The 16,254-nt window shown below is 44.7% G+C and overlaps 1 protein-coding gene across 1 annotated transcript in view; it reads right to left on the reverse strand.

Annotated features, from left to right (window-relative positions):
* Positions 1-1,629: 1,629 nt before the first annotated feature.
* The window catches only part of ppp1r9alb (protein phosphatase 1 regulatory subunit 9A-like B), a 25,150-nt gene continuing 10,525 nt past the window's right edge, over positions 1,630-16,254 (reverse strand). Inside the window, exons 4-19 of the mRNA XM_048234780.1 lie at positions 15,804-15,908; positions 14,437-14,617; positions 13,394-13,534; positions 13,003-13,056; positions 12,224-12,453; positions 11,812-11,908; positions 10,742-10,883; positions 10,130-10,281; positions 8,985-9,285; positions 7,310-7,367; positions 7,030-7,101; positions 6,463-6,667; positions 6,044-6,088; positions 4,922-5,038; positions 3,660-3,848; positions 1,630-2,889 (exon numbers count right to left, since the gene is read on the reverse strand). Of these exons, the coding sequence (XP_048090737.1) occupies positions 2,707-2,889; positions 3,660-3,848; positions 4,922-5,038; positions 6,044-6,088; positions 6,463-6,667; positions 7,030-7,101; positions 7,310-7,367; positions 8,985-9,285; positions 10,130-10,281; positions 10,742-10,883; positions 11,812-11,908; positions 12,224-12,453; positions 13,003-13,056; positions 13,394-13,534; positions 14,437-14,617; positions 15,804-15,908 (2,272 nt within the window). The 3' untranslated portion in view covers positions 1,630-2,706. The remainder of the gene's footprint in view (positions 2,890-3,659; positions 3,849-4,921; positions 5,039-6,043; positions 6,089-6,462; positions 6,668-7,029; positions 7,102-7,309; positions 7,368-8,984; positions 9,286-10,129; positions 10,282-10,741; positions 10,884-11,811; positions 11,909-12,223; positions 12,454-13,002; positions 13,057-13,393; positions 13,535-14,436; positions 14,618-15,803; positions 15,909-16,254) is intronic.

Here is a 16,254-nt window from a genome sequence, read left to right on the forward strand (position 1 = left end):
ACACAAATCCCACATAGAGACACAGAGATAGGAGACTATATCCAAAGTACAAAGAATATTTCTAGATTTTGCCTACAAATAAGGACGAGCCATTTTCCAAGGTGCCCTCCTGTTTGCTTCCCTTTAATATGACCAAATAAATCCAATTTAATTTCATGTTACCTGGATAAATTACCCAGAATTTCAGAAGGTACTGTGAATGGTGTAGTGTACAGCTGACCATTACAGTCAGTTTGACTCGAGGGCTTCATTTCCACCGCACCCTGACATCTACAGATATTAGGTCACCGCAACCAACTAGTGTCACATTGTATGTAGGTAACTGGGAATCCACATGCATCAGATGTGTGCAGGTGGGTAAAGGTGGCTGAATGTTTTTGTTTGAGTTTTCAACCAAAGTAAAGGGAACACAGAGCTAAGCAATATTCCATGGGGGGAAACTGGACTATGCGAAACTACACAGCAACACAGCAAGCAAAAAAAACAAAAAAAACACATTTCTTTTTTCTGAACTTGGATGTCATTTCAATACTTTGTCTTTGTTTGTGAATCTGTAGAATAAAGAGGAGGGAGTTTTTGGTTTAAAATGCTTTTCAGTGTGTTTCTTCACTAACACATTTTGTCATGTATATTTGGTGTGTATACTTTTACTACATTTTGTCTAAGTAAGGCTACAATGAGCAATCCAAACCAATTAGAGGTATCCAGTGCAGTTTTTTTTCTACTGGGCTCCCCCTGCAGTTATGGAGTATTTCTATTGTACACAACTGCTGTAATGTGGAGCCATGTCGACTAACAAGCAGGGGTAAAAGTGGGCCAGAACGGTCCGAACGCAGGTCCAGCACCTCAGATAAATTAATAAATAAATAGATTCATTCATACCAATGATATAGTACGGAGTCCAGGTGGTGTCATTGCAAGATATTTTTGTATACTGAGAGAATGTGCGCTCATTTGAATAAATTGTGCGTTTATTTTTAGATTGTGTGCACAATTTAGTATATTGTGTGCTCGTTTTACTGTATCGTGTGCACAATTTACTAAATCATGCGCACGACTTACTAAATTGAGAGCACAATTTAGTAAAATTACCCTAACCCTAGGACTTAGAAGTCGTTAGGCATAAAATGCCATACGATGCCTTTAAACCAGTGTTCCTCAAAATCTGGTCCGGGGACCACTGGTGGTCAGCAAGCTATCCCAAGTGGTCTGCGAGCAGACGTGGTAAAATATAATATAGGCTAGATGAGTTGTTTGCAATATTGAACCAACTTGAAATCAACTTGTATCCAAACAGTTCTGCAACACTGCCTATGTAACCTATGCCAGTTTAAATCATATGAATTATCTGACACAATAAGCAAGGTGCAAAGACAATAAGCAAGGTTGTTCAGTGAGTAGATCTATTGTGTAATATACTGTTGTAGGTCTACTTTTTTTAGCTAGGTAGTCCTAGAGGCTTTTTTATTTGTTAAGTGGTCCTTGGTCTGAAAAAGTTTGAGAAACACTGCTTTTAAACATATCAAAAGAGCACAGAGTAAGATTGAGACAGAGTAACCATTCCCTTTCTACATTATGATCACAGTAATTGAAAATTAATTTGATTTACTGAAGAAGAAAAAAACAAGCTCTGTATAAAACATATTTTATTTATTAGACAAGTAAAACAGCCATCATTGCTAATCAACACAACAGGGCTTCAGTTTTAATTACAGCCCTGAATATGTACAGCATTTGTTACTAAGAATATAATTATGTACATCCAGCCATTTCTAAAACTGTTACACATAAAAAGAATGCACATATTATATGTCTGTAAAAGTGTACACTAACAAGTGCCCACTCCATACTAATTAACGTCCTGGTATGCACACACTGTTCCAGGCGGTCCGTACTTCAGTCTTATGAAGATCCAAATCCAAACCAGTACTATGTGTAAGGTATCCAAATCTGGTTCTAGTCCTGTTAATGTGAACTAAAGTGCCCAGAGTGTGCTAGCAGCAGTTCTTGCCTCTTGTCTACTTTGAGAAGACCTCTGGTAATTGACTAAACTGCATCAATGGCGCCCTCTACTGTACAAAGAAATGAAGTGCTGTGCAAGAGTATGTTACTGTTTTGTGGTGTCCTGGCCAGATGAGACAGCATGTGCACCATTATACACATAACACATATTTACAGTGCATAAGAGCTCGCTCGTTTTTGCTCACCGATTCTTCCTGGACCCACAGATGTCCTTTTGGTATCATGTTTATTGGGAAATGTTCCCCTGTGACATGTAATGTGGAACTATCATTGGCCTACATGTTGAAACTTGACTATCAAATTAAGTTCCAGATTTCATTGATGACTCAAAACCACTGAAACAAAAATACATCAGTTATTTTGGCAGGTGTGGGAATGCAGGAGCAGAGGAACAACTACTCTGTACCATTCCCCATTGACTAAATGCAGTGCTTATATCCAATCATTAGCAAGTTCAGGCACTACAGGCTGTTGCGCTCATCACCTTTTGGACCACAAATTCACGGGTTCGCTCGTGATGCTATGAAATGACCTGCTTCATCCACATGACGGCAAGATCAGTGGACACTGGCAAGTCATGCTTATTTTCAGCATCCTCTGGAGGTCACCAAGTGCACACACAGAGGGCACGGGTCATGGGTCAGGGGTCAAGTGTACGGGTCAGAGAAAGGTCGCTGGACAATCTCAGCAGGCAGAGTCAGTGCTGGCAGGTCTGGCGCCGCTTCGGCGTGCCTCTTTCTCTTGCTCCTTCTGCCGCTCCTTCTCCCTCTTGGCCTGGCGTTTGTCCATCTTCTCCTGCATCTTTCTCATGTCCTTCAGCCTCTTCTTCAGAGTGGAGCGGTCCCGGTGACTGGACACTCCCAGCTCCTGCAACCAAAGCATTTTATATATTATTGTTATCAAATTAAGTTCCAGATTTCATTGATGACTCAAAACCACTGAAACAAAAATACATCAGTTATTTTTGCAGGTATGGGAATGCAGGAGCAGAGGAACAACTACTCCAACTACTCCAACTATTCCTTTTTGCCGTGCCACAGTCCCCCCCGCAACTAAAGAATTTGACTACAGTCATTCATTTATTTATTAATGCAGTGTATATCTCTAAGTATAAGTAAATAAGTATATACTCTTTTGATCCCGTGAGGGAAATTTGGTCTCTGCATTTATCCCAATCCTTGAATTAGTGAAACACACTCAGCAGTGAGGTGAAGCACACACTAATCTCGACGCAGTGAGCTGCCTGCTACAGCGGCGCTCGGGGAGCAGTGAGGGGTTAGGTGCCTTGCTCAAGGGCACTTCAGCCGTTCCTACTTGTCGGGGATTGAACCGGCAACCCTCCGTTACAAGCCCAAAGCCCTAACCAGTAGGCCACGACTGCCCGACAATCCATTTTTATAAATCTTGACACCATTTTTTCTTTTTTTTCCAACTTCAATTAACTAAAATTTCAAATGCTATTGATTTGATTTAATTCCTCAAAATTGGTGTAGAATTCCAACCGTTCTAGTGGCATTCCCTGTCCGGCAGTATTACTGTAGAAATGACAGCTCACATCAAATAAGGGTTTTGTTCAGAAAGCTCCAGCAGAGGGTGCTGTCGACTCATGTCATTGTTTCAGCAGGTGTTGCACAAACCTTAAGCTTGCTGCTGTCCAAATTCATAAGCTTCTGTCCGTCAACACCTCTGGTTGTGAACTCGGCAATGTACTCGTCCATGTTCATGGCCATCAGCCACTGACAGACCTGCTGACTGGTCCATTCTGATAGTGGGCGGGTTTGCCACACATAGCCCTTCCCTGTTGGTGGAGGGTCATCATCTAAGGTCTGAAAATAAAAACAAAATCCACAAAGAAATGTTATTAACTCCATTTAACAGTGTCTGTACAGCAATAATGCAGATCAGATAAGGCAGAAAGTAAACACATCCTGGTTCTATTTTTAACATTACAATGGGGGCATGTAGCTCATCAGGAGGCATTGTGTGCCTGAATTGTGTGTGAAGGGGAGATGGTAAATATCCACGTGAAATGACAGTTGGCAGACACAACAGCAGAATAAAAGAGAGAGATAATTAGGATAGCCTCATATCTAGAACAGCCATCAGCTGAGAAAATTAGGTCAGGAATATAGGGAGAGAGAGAGAGAGAGAGAGAGAGAGAGAAAGAGAGATTGGGAAAATATAGAGGTGGTATGAGGTGCATAGGACAGAATCTCATGTGTTGTTAAGTGCATTCTAAGAGATAACAGGCAGACCTTAACCTTGGCACAAGCCCCAGCTCTTTCATCAAACAATGTTACCTGAGACAATGCTCCTCTCAAGCAGGGTGGAGCAAAGCTTGCCCAACAAGTGTATAAAGTGTGTGTGTATGGTTGTGTGTTTGTTTGTGTGTGTGTGTGTGTTTGTGCACACATACCTTAGCATGTGCACATATACTGCCTGAAAAAAAAAATCAATGCATTGCACAGCAGCAGTAATCAAGTCATGTATGTTCTTCAGTATCCCTCTTATGACAGCTAGTGCCATGCAGGCTAGAGGACTAAAGGATCACTTGAGCTGCACTTGCACACACACATCTGGGTCTACTCTGCTTGTCTTCCACAGCTCAGAAGCCCTTTGCAGGATTTGTTTTGATTGCATTCTTTGGTTTTCTTTTCACCTATAGTTCTCAAATGATCCTTCACCAAGAGTACGGACACAGAAAAACAAAGAAAATAAAACACACAAAGACAGTCTACTCCCGAACAACACCGTTTCCATGTATGACTACGGTCCCGACTTTTTCATATAACATGCTCTACCGGAAGCACCACCAGGAAAGGTCAAAGGGTCATAAGAAGACCCTCCCCACATAATGGCCATGACCTCTTTCCCCCTGGCCCCCTCCAGGGTCACTCACCTCGCTGGAGGAGAAGGCGAGGGTACGAGAGCGTGTTGCCGGACGGCGGTCTGACAGTAGAGCTGCCAGGGAAGAGCGCGGGCTATTGGGGTTGGACTCGTCAGTCGCAGAGAGACTCTGCAACGAGCTCCAATACATACAGTACACACACACACACACACACACACACACACACACACACACACACACACACACACACAGAAAAGAACAAAGAACAAACACACACACACACACACAAAAACAGAAAACAAGCCCACAAAAACACACATACACACACACACACACACATACACATACGGAGGTCCAGTGAGGACACTGGTATTTTCTACCAATTCCCCAGGTTAGTAGACGTGTGTTAGCACAGGCCTAGCACACTATTTAGTTCATATTGAGTGCTTGAGTTAGATTTGATGCTCGTTTTGAATAAGAGGATTGCTAACTATAACATTGTTAGTCGGAATGAAAACTATAAACGCATGCATTATATACCCACGCAGTGATTGCAGTAAAGGGCCACTTCTGCCACACAACTATTTCTATTGCAATTAGAGCCATTTCTGTCTGTTATGTTAAAATTTACTTTTGTGCAAAGGCCTACATTTCATAAGGAAGAAGAGTCATCAAAGTTTCTAATTTTTTGAATAACTACAAAAAGCCTCAATGCACGGACTCAAATCTATATACTGTATATTTTGTCATTTCTGTCCACGTCAGTGTTGCTGTATACATACATTTCTCAAAATCTAGTATGTGTCACCAGTTGTCTATTGAAACAGCAGATCCTTGTATATAGCTATCTGGTGTCCCTGTTTACAACAGACATTAATGACCAATCGCCATAGGCAGAGCACAGGCATCAGTTCAGATCATCTGTGTCTCTTTCATACCAAAATCAAACACATTTTTGCTTCTCCATTTGACATTATGTGAGGTCCAGATAAAACATAACATATTTAATGCCAGGTGTAGTCAGGGTCTCTAGTACAAACTAAACTAGCGTTAGTACATGGCTGCCAGGTTATCAGTCTAAAGTTCTACTGGTGATGTGACATAGAGTCTAGTAGCTCTTCTAAAGATCTCTCTAAGTGCTTTGCTCCTGCTCTTTGAGGTCTTATACTATACCGATTCTAAGGAGGGAGACAGTAGAGAGTGCCATGATAAGTTGGTCTGTGCAGGAGAGTCAAGAGAGAATACATAGGAATAAGATGGCTGCCAATGATAATGGCACAGGGTTGCTACAGGGCTAATCTTTTTTTGTGGCTCTCAATCACTGATCTGTCTGGTTTTGCAGCAGGGTGGGATTTGTCTGTCTCACTTTTTCTTACATCTCTTACTTTTCCTCTTTCTATTTCTGTTTGTATTCTACTAGTATGGTCTGTTTGTAATGTGGGCATTGGGTGTTTGGGTGTGTGTGTGTGTGTGTGTGTATATGTGTGTGTAGTTGGCTGTAACTGAAAGTGACCCCTGAGCACTTTGTCCACTCCTCTCCCCTTTCCTATTCTCACCCCTCACCCCTCCCTCCCACTCTCCATCTCCCTCACCTTCTCCCGCTGGGCTGACCGGTCGACGTGTTTGTCCGTGGGGGTGTGGGGCAGGCTGCAGCTGGACAGGGACTGCTCCTTGTCCTTCTCCCGCTCCCGCTCTTTGTCCCCGAACCAGGAGAAGGGCATGCAGGAGGGCACGGAGGACACTGACCCCGTGGGGGACATGTTCCCACTGGACACATCCAGCAGGTCCCCAGAGCCCCTGCCGAGAGACACACACACACACACACACACACAGACACACACACAGACAGTGTCTAGAGTGTAGCTTGAAAAGGCAACTCGTAAAAACGTTCAGAGTATCACTCATATGCTAACGGGAAAAGAAATAAATTATGCTGGCAGTTACATAACTGCCTCAATTGCGCAGGGTTCCATCTGTGGATTTTGCTCTGGGAGTTCAGGTTGGGATAATGGCCAACGCTGACCCTACATTAGCAGTGCACGGCTATAAAAAGCAAGTGCAGCCAAGATAAAAACGAGAGGAAGGAAGGAAGCATCAAGAGTGGAAGTGGCCAGTAGCCCATCGCTTTTCCAGGAAAAGGTGCCTCACTCACGACATACCTGCTCTCTAGGGATCCACGCAGAGCGTCCCGCTCCTGTTTGCGACCTTTGCCCCCAGACTTCCTCAGGCCACTGAAGGGAATAAGAACATTCCAGAAGAGCCCAGACATAAGGGGAATGATGCTTCATTTGCCAGTGGCCTTTACTGATTACTAAATGCTAATGAATACAAAACTAATGGCAGACTCAAGGTCGTAGTAGCACAGTATAAGTCAGACAGGTCATGTTGTTTTCCTTGTTTCAGCCATACAGTAAACACACTCGGCTTGAGCAAACCCACCTGAAATCTGGGAATCTCTTTTTGGACTTCCCAGAGGAAGAGCTGTCAGGATCCTCATCTGAAACAGACGCCTCAGTCAGACTCCTCACACCATATGCATCATTACAGAGCTTCAACAACATACACACACGTGTAACTCAATAACACACACACACACCAGTGTTTCCCATACATTGACTAATTTGTGGCGGCGCACCACAATATCAACATGGGCCCCGCAAGGGTGTGTGCTCAGCCCCCTGCTCTTCACACTGCTAACACATGACTGTACAACCACTCACAGCTCCAACCATCTGGTGAAGTTTGCGGACGACACAACACTGGTGGGCCTCATCACTAAGGGCGATGAGGCTCACTACAGAGAAGAAGTAGACCTGCTGGCCAAATGGTGCAAAGACAACAACCTCCTGCTGAATGTCAGCAAGACCAAGGAGATTGTTGTCAACTTTCAGAGAGGCCACAAACAACTGCCACCACTGTCCATCGACGGAGATGCTGTGGAGAGAGTGAGCAGCACAAAATTCCTGGGGGTGCACATCAGCGACGACCTCTTCTTGACCACCAACACAGCATCACTGGCGAAGAAAGCCCAGCAGCGCCTCTACTTCTTGCGCAAATTGAAGAAGGCAAGTGCCACGCCTCCCGTCACGACCACATTCTACAGAGGTACCATAGAGAGCATCGTGTCCAGCTGCATCACAGTGTGGGGGGGCTGCACAGATCAGACAGGGAAGACCCTCCAGAGCATTGTTAACACAGCTAAGAGGGATCATTGGAGCACCACTCCCCTCCCTGCAGGACATTTACACCATCCGCCTCACCCGCAAAGCACTAATGATTGTCAAGGACACAACCCACCCTGCACACAAACTGTTCAGCCTCCTGCCCTCTGGAACGAGGTACAGGAGCCTCCGCTCCCGCACCACCAGACTTGCAAGTAGCTTCATTCACCAAGCAATCAGGATGCTGAACACTCTACCCACTCTCCCATCACTGACAGCCCCCCCACCAACCAGCCAGCCAGGAACCTAGGATCCTGTCTACCCTAACCCTAATCAATGTAAATATACAGTGCACACAAGCACAAGTTTAAACTTCATGTAAATGTTATCAATGTTATTTATCACTCTGCCACAATGCTGCTGCTACTACTACTCTGTCAGAAGGTTACGCTAGGACTATGTAAATATACAACACAACTACCTCTATTTTTTTATATATATTCTATATTTCTATATTTTGATATATGTTCTATATTTCAGTCTCGCACTTTAATGTCTGTATATTTTTATTTTTTATTGTCTATGGCTATGTCTATGTCTAAAGTATGTCTATGTCTGTATTTAAAGTATGTCTATGTCTATATTTAAAGTATGTATATGTCTGCATGGGAAAGTAAGAAACGAAATTTCAAATCTTTGTATGACCAGTGCATGTAAAGAAATTGACAATAAAGCCGACTTGACAATGATTTCCAGGATGTACTAAATTGTGCTTAAATCTGGTTAGCATCATAACCGCGCTGTGCTAATTTGTTAAAAACTGTTGTGTTCAAGTTAATTCTGCAAACCAACCACCACAAATGGAATTCAATTATGTGGGAAACACTGCACACACACACACACACACACACACACACACACACACACACACACACACACACACACACACACACCTCTGCTCTTGCTGGCCTTGCTCTTGTCCCTGCTCTTGGAGCGGCGGCTCCTGAGGCTCTGCAGGAGGCTGGAGGGGGAGTGGGGGGTGGACGCGTCTGTTGGGGGCGACACACTGGGGCTGGCCTCGCGTGGAGCCCTGCCGTGGGGGGTGCAGGGCAGGGGGGACGCAGAGCTGCTGGTGTCCCCCCCGGTGGCGGCCCCCTCAAGAGTCAGGATGGGCACGGGCAGGGACAGGCTCTCCAGGAGGGACCTCCGCTTAGTGCTGGACTCCACTGCCACATCTGCTCTTTCCTCTGGCTCCTGTACACACACACACACACACACACACACACGTAGGTAAGAGATGGTCACTGATCCTAATTTTGTGTTTACATGTCATAGCTAGTGGGATCCCAAATTCCCAAATGACCTCATATTCATTCATATGGTATGACAAACACTTAATGGTTTAAGTTAGATCCAGAGAACATATTTCACCTCCATCCTTAGTCTAGATCTACAGTATATTCAGGTACACTACGGTGTACGGTGACAGTTAAGATTTCAGAACATCTTTCTAGAACCTTTATTATTTCTGTCCGCAAATGCCTTTAATGCTAATGTTTTAAACTGAGAAGCTTTTTGCTGGCATAAAAGGCCTTCGAAGTTAAGTGGTACAGTAAGACTGACACATCATCAACATCAGAGGGTTGACACATTATCAACATTAAGGGTTCTAAGTATAAGTATATATACTCTTTTGATCCCGTGAGGGAAATTTGGTCTCTGCATTTATCCCAATCCGTGAATTAGTGAAACACACTCAGCACACAGTGAACACACAGTGAGGTGAAGCACACACTAATCCCGGCGCAGTGAGCTGCCTGCAACAACAGCAGCAGTGAGGAGCAGGGGAGCAGTGAGGGATTAGGTGCCTTGCTCAAGGGCACTTCAGCCGCCCCTACTGGTCGGGGTTCGAACCAGCAACCCTCCGGTCACAAGTCCGAAGTGCTAACCAGTACGCCACGGCTGCCCCCCAAGATGCAGGTTTCTTCTCCAGGGTATTAGAACATCACTGTCTGTTTCTCTACATCAGAGAGTCCAGTCAGGACAGCATGTCTACAACATGTAAGTGGACAATAGAAAGTTCTGGAGCATGTCTGACCTGGTTCTGGCCGGGAGACTTGCGGGCCGACTCGCGGAGCTTGTGTCTGGACGGGCGCTGGCGCCGGGATCTCTGGGCCAGCTGAGCCTTGGCCCGATGGGCACTGCAGTCCAGACGGTGGGTCTCCGGCACCGCGCCACCCCAGTCTGGATCTGAGGAGGTCGGGAGAGGATGGATTCACTCCTCCCTTCTAGATTCTCTCTCTGTCTGTCTATCGGTCTCTGCCTCTCTACATTCTTCTGTTTCCTTCTCTCTCTCTCTGTCTTCCTGTCTCTCAATGTCCCTCTGTGTCCTCTCAATCCCTCTCTTCATGTCTCTGTCTGTCACTCTCTCTCTGTCCTTCTCTCAGTTTCTTTCTCTTACTGTCACATGGTGTCTGTCTCTCTCTCTCCTTTTGTATCTCTTACTGTCGGTCTCACTCTGGAGGTCCAGCTGTCTCTCTCTCAATCACTTCATTCTTCTAGCTCCACTGAGTCTTTCTGTATCATACAAACACTGTCACCATCTTCATGCTCATTCATTCTGCAACTCACTTCAACAGCAGTCCCACGCCAGCTTATATTTCCAGGTTAGTCTTTTACATCTCTTAATCAGGGCACAGAGGTGACCTACCAGAGATGGGCTCGTCGGTGGAGAGGCCGTTCCGGTCGGAGGCTCCAGACTCTGGGCTGCTGAGCCGACTCTCCTCCCCCGGTACCCTGAGCTCAGCCGGGGGCTGCTGGTCCACCTGGTCCCTGCCCTCCAACACAGCCATCTAGGGGCACGCAGACACAGGTGGGGGGAGAGGAAACGAGGGGCAGGGAGGGGGGGGGGGGTCAAATATTTCCTCTTTACAAATTTTACATTTTTGGTGTATTGTATGCCCATTACATTGCTTTACAGTCATGCCAATTAAACTTAGTTGAATTGAGAATGAATGAGAAAAGCATGAATGTGAATGAATGAGAACAAAAGAAAGAAAAAGAAAGAAAGAGAAAGAAAGAACAAAAGAAAGAAAGAAAGAAAGAAAGAGGACAACAAGGCGATCGATAACCAGTTACACCTTAATTTTCCTCATGCAATGACGATTACATTTTCATTATAGAGTCTAACTTGATCTGACACTTTCCTTTTTTTCCCCTTTAGGTGTTGCGTGGTGACTTTGTGGCAAAGGATGTACTTTTCTAACCTTCCTCTATGGCATTTTAATCACTGTAAATTATTGTGGATGGGTCCAATAACAAGACAGCAATTGGTAAGTCTGTTTTTTACTCACAGCTAGTATAACAGTATTGTTTCCCAGTGGTCATAAGATACACATGGCCATGTGAGAGGGAACCAACAGTCTTGATATATGGGAGGAGTTGCCTCATAAGGCCCCCTGACTCCAGGCTCAGATGGTTGTAGGACCATATTTGCCCACATTCCCACACTCATGAGTGTGTGAGTTATGAACAATACCAGGCATCTGTGTGAATGTATTTGTAAGTCTCTGCGTCCCTGCATTTGTGAGTCCCTCACAAAACCTGTGTGTGTGTGTGTGTGTGTGTACACAAACACACAATCTTATGACAGAACAGTGTGAGCCTACACCCCACACCCATCAAAACTGTGGCTTGTACCTGCTCCAATACCCCCCCACCACCACACACATATGTTACACACCCTCCCCTACATCTGAGCGGTGTCTGGTAGCCTCCTACCTGCTCCAGCAGTTTCTCCACTTTCTTCTGGAAGTCTCTCTCTCTCTCCTCCAGCAGCCTCCTCAGCTCCTCCTCCCGCCGCACAAACTCAGCCGCTCTGCCGTGCCAACACAACAAACGGCCATTAGACGCAGCTAAAAATACCTCGCAGAGAAACACAGGCATTTGAACAAAAATAAAAATAGCCGGCACACTGATTAATATTTCAAAAGGGCTTGGCTAGATTTGAGACTGGGGTAGTCCGGGTGGACAGAACTTTATGAAAGTTGACCGAGGCAGCAAATAAAGTGCAAAACACAAAAAACGTTTCACCCCAAGACACTTTTTGAATTATAAGCTTGACATAAACTCAAACAAAACACTTGATTGTGTGTGTGCGTTTGTGTGTGTGTGTGTTTGTCAGCACGCTCACCTCTTCTCGTGCTCCTGCAGCTGGCTCTGGGTGTCGCTGTAGCGGAGCTCCATGGCTTGCTGCTGGGCCTGGGCCTGGCTGAGGCTCTGGCTGACCGTCTCGCAAAGCCGCTGCGACTCCTGCCAGTAGCCCTCCAGCGTGCGCAGCCGCTCCATGCTCGCCTGCCACCGCTCCTCCAGGTCCGCTGTCCGCTGCTCCCAGGACACCCTCTCCCCCTCATACACGCGCATCTGCAGGGAGGGCAGCTTACACTGAGCACCTTATATAGCAAATAGAACAGTGTTGTTGTTGTTGTTGCTAGCTTGTTAACAGCAGCAGTAGTGCTGATGGTACGGCCATTGTTTTAGCTCATTTTGATAGTGTCTGGCAGCATTATGGTTTCCCACTTTTATATTAATTGATTAGGTCACTTGGGAGAAAGGGGTTCCTGAAATAAACAATCCTAATCAAAACTGTATCGAAAGTGTGTCCCAGAACATCATTATGATTGGGAATATCCACATCCAGTTCCTGCTTCCTACTTTGCTAGCAAGCTATCTTTTCCCCTGGCGTTCTTTTATGAGATCCCAAAGAATCTTTATTGGTTTGTGTAAACACATACTGATACAAATGCACATCTACTCTGTACTGTACTGAGTCCCTTTTGATAAACATGTCAGCTAGATGGATAAGACAATGCATGTATGTCATGAGTCATGATAATCATACAAAATAGAATGTTTATGGCAGCAATTGTTTTTATATGAATAAAAAAGAAGGGGAACTGAACAGTCACTTACCTTTTCTTTAATCTCTCTCAGCTCTGCTACGGTGGTGATGTGCTTGTTTTTGAGCTATTGGAAGCAAAAAACAAAACATGTCAACCACATAACAAAAATGTCAAAACATGTAAAACGATCTCTTGTAGCTTGCTATCAACATTAAAAACAATGTCAGAGCATGTACTTGTGCACTGCCATTCAAGCTGTAAAGACCATATGCCCAGTTCTTCATCAAGCTCACAGCCCGACATCAGTTGCAAACTAACTGGAATTTGGTTAAAAAGGACAATATGGCCAGATAAAGGGACTACTGCATGAGAGCACTCCTATCCCCTTCTTTGGTCTTCATCCTCATGCAGAAATAATGAAAACTGTACTGTAATACATCTGTGTTATTCACTTCCTGTACCTCTTTATATTTCTCTCCCAGCTCAGTGGCATGGAGGTGTTCAGGTAGAGTCCATTCGCTGTCCAAGTCATCATGCTTTTCCTGCCTCCTCTCCTCCTCATCCACTTCTTTCTCATCTTTTCCTTCCTCATGGTGTCCTCTCTGAGTGATTGTAGACAAGGCACACAGACACACACACACAAAGTTTGTGTTCATTATAAGCACAGGATTTACACCAGGTGAAAACAGCTTTCACAAAACTATATTTTGGGGAGCCCTTGTTGGACATTGACAAAAATCGGATGCAAGCTATCAGATTACGTTGCAGGCTGCAAACTGTCTAAGGTGTCTCAGGGTTGAACAATGCCCCTGCACTAAAATAGTTTGCTTTTGGAGCTGCTGATCTGTGACTATATTCCTCCTATAGACCATCTCATTGTGTACTGTTTTTACTGTAACAACGTATATCTGTGCCATAATGCACCTTAGCACTCACAGGGTTGAGAACTGTGACAGTTAGTGACTGATCAACTGTTAGCTAAACCAAGATGCCACTTTGTGCTTATCCAGCTGTGAAAAAAAATGTCCACCATCTTGCATTTTTAAAAGATTAAACACGGTCCAGATATTTGTTTGTAGAAAACAGTCTTTTTTAATTTAACAAACTGTTCTAAAATGGACATACATTTCAATTTTTACATTTACAATTATTACATATCAACTTGCACATCTCAATCGGTCTGCCCCACACACTAAAATCCTGGACCTTTTAAGGCACCAGAGTGGGTGTGGCCCAATTAACCCATTACCCCACCTGCAGACAATTAACAGTTAATAGTCTGACAGGCCATGTGCAAAAGCGCATTCAATTAAAACAGTGTCCTAAAACAGAGAAGATGTAGTCAGCATCTTCACACCAGCACATACAACGACATCTTAATCTTAATATTTACAAGGCTCCATATTGAGCCCCTGTTTGATCGGACCGCTAGACACAGTGGCTGGGCTATTCTGCGGAGATGGAGGTGTGTTAAAATACAGCAGACGGCCCCCATCCTCCTCACCTTCAGGTCAGCAGGCTTCACCAGGACCTCTTCCTCCTCCTCCTCCTCCTCATGCCTCTGCTCCTTGCTCTGGATCTCCTTCTGCTTGTGGTGTTTGCTGGTGCTCTCCTGGTGGAGGGTCTCACTGATGAGGCGAGCCACCTCGCTCTCCACACCGGACCGCTCCCGACCAATAAGGAAGCTGTACGGGTTGGAGATGGCCACACACGTCAACACAAATACCCATAGTGCATGCTGAAGTACACACGTACTCACACACACACAAACACACACTACTCATTACAACCAACAATAATACATAAAAAATCCCCAATCAAGTGTGTCATATGAATCAGGTATGGAGTGCGTTTACAGCAGGAGGAAGTAGGGAATGTTGGACCAATATGTTGGACCATGTGGACATGGGAGTAATCTCCCAGCGCTGGTATTATGGGGTGGGGACATAGTTCTAGTAAAACATTAATACACTCACAATGCCAGACACACACAGCCTCGGTCTCTGGAGCAAGAGTCACACAACATTCAGTATGGTTATAAACTTCCCTCTTTCACACACCTGCATTGTGAGGTTCACTCACACATGGTGAGGCAGGGAAACTGACCTGCTTCCCTTGGACACACACACACACACGCACACACACACACATGCACATGCACGCGCACGCACACGCACACACGCACGCACGCACGCACGCACCACACCTTAACAGTACACTCATAAATGCTGATAGCCTCAAACTGAATTCATATCTTTTGAAGCAGACGTTATTGTTTGAACAATGACACAGTTCACATTCCTGAAGATCTCTGGTAGATGCTCTCCACCACACCCTCCCAGACAGTAAATGATTACCAATGCTTGATTTGGTTCACTGCACACAGACCAAATGGCACTGTACAATATGTAACCAGACGAGCAGGGTAAAGTAAGGCTTAGCCAAATGTGTGTTTACAGTAAGTGTGGGCTTCTAGAAGGGACTCTGGTGTGGATCACAACACACTACATAAAATGTATTTGAGGCGGCTGTCAAAACATCTAAATAATAAAAACATCTAAGTAAATTATTAGTTAATGTTAATGTGGGGTAATGATTATTAGTATATCAATAGCCTAATAAAAGATCAAATAAATTGTTGATCAATCATAAATAGATGGCACGCACCAGGGTTGTGCACAATTCGAATTGCAATTCTGCTTCCTGTTTGCTACCTCAATTGAAATGCAAGTGAAATTCAAGAATTGAATTGGAATTTAAGTTTCAATTCAATTCTGGAATTTTGCACAAGCCTGGCACGCACACAAGTTAGTTTTCCTTGCGTGTGTATGGTGTGGTGTATTATATCAGATATGACAAACAGACTCTCACCTGACCAGGCCTCTGGTGTTCTTGAGCACAGTGGCTGCAAACATCTGGGTGACCCCAACCAGACTCACCCTGTCCACCTCCACAATCTGATCATTCACCTGGATACTGATGGGACAGAAAACAAGACGGAGTGAAACTATTTATCGACAATGTGCAAATGCATATATATAAATAAATAAATAAATAAATAAATAAATAAATAACCCCAATAAAGCCCAGAGTTTTTTTTTCCATTCTAGTCCTTTGACCTGGACTCTGATTCATAGAGAACAGGGGATTTCCACTACGCTGGATCACTAATGGTCTCCTTGGAAGTTAGTAGAGTTGCAGAAGAGAGCACACGTATGCTTAAGAGTGCCCATGTCCTCTACAGAACAGCATGCATGCTCCATAATCTCCCCTATTTGGGATTAGGTGCATGAGCCATGGAGGCCGATCACAGTGACTCTAC

This window comes from Alosa alosa, chromosome 23, assembly GCF_017589495.1.
Source record: "Alosa alosa isolate M-15738 ecotype Scorff River chromosome 23, AALO_Geno_1.1, whole genome shotgun sequence".
Lineage (NCBI taxonomy): Eukaryota > Metazoa > Chordata > Actinopteri > Clupeiformes > Clupeidae > Alosa > Alosa alosa.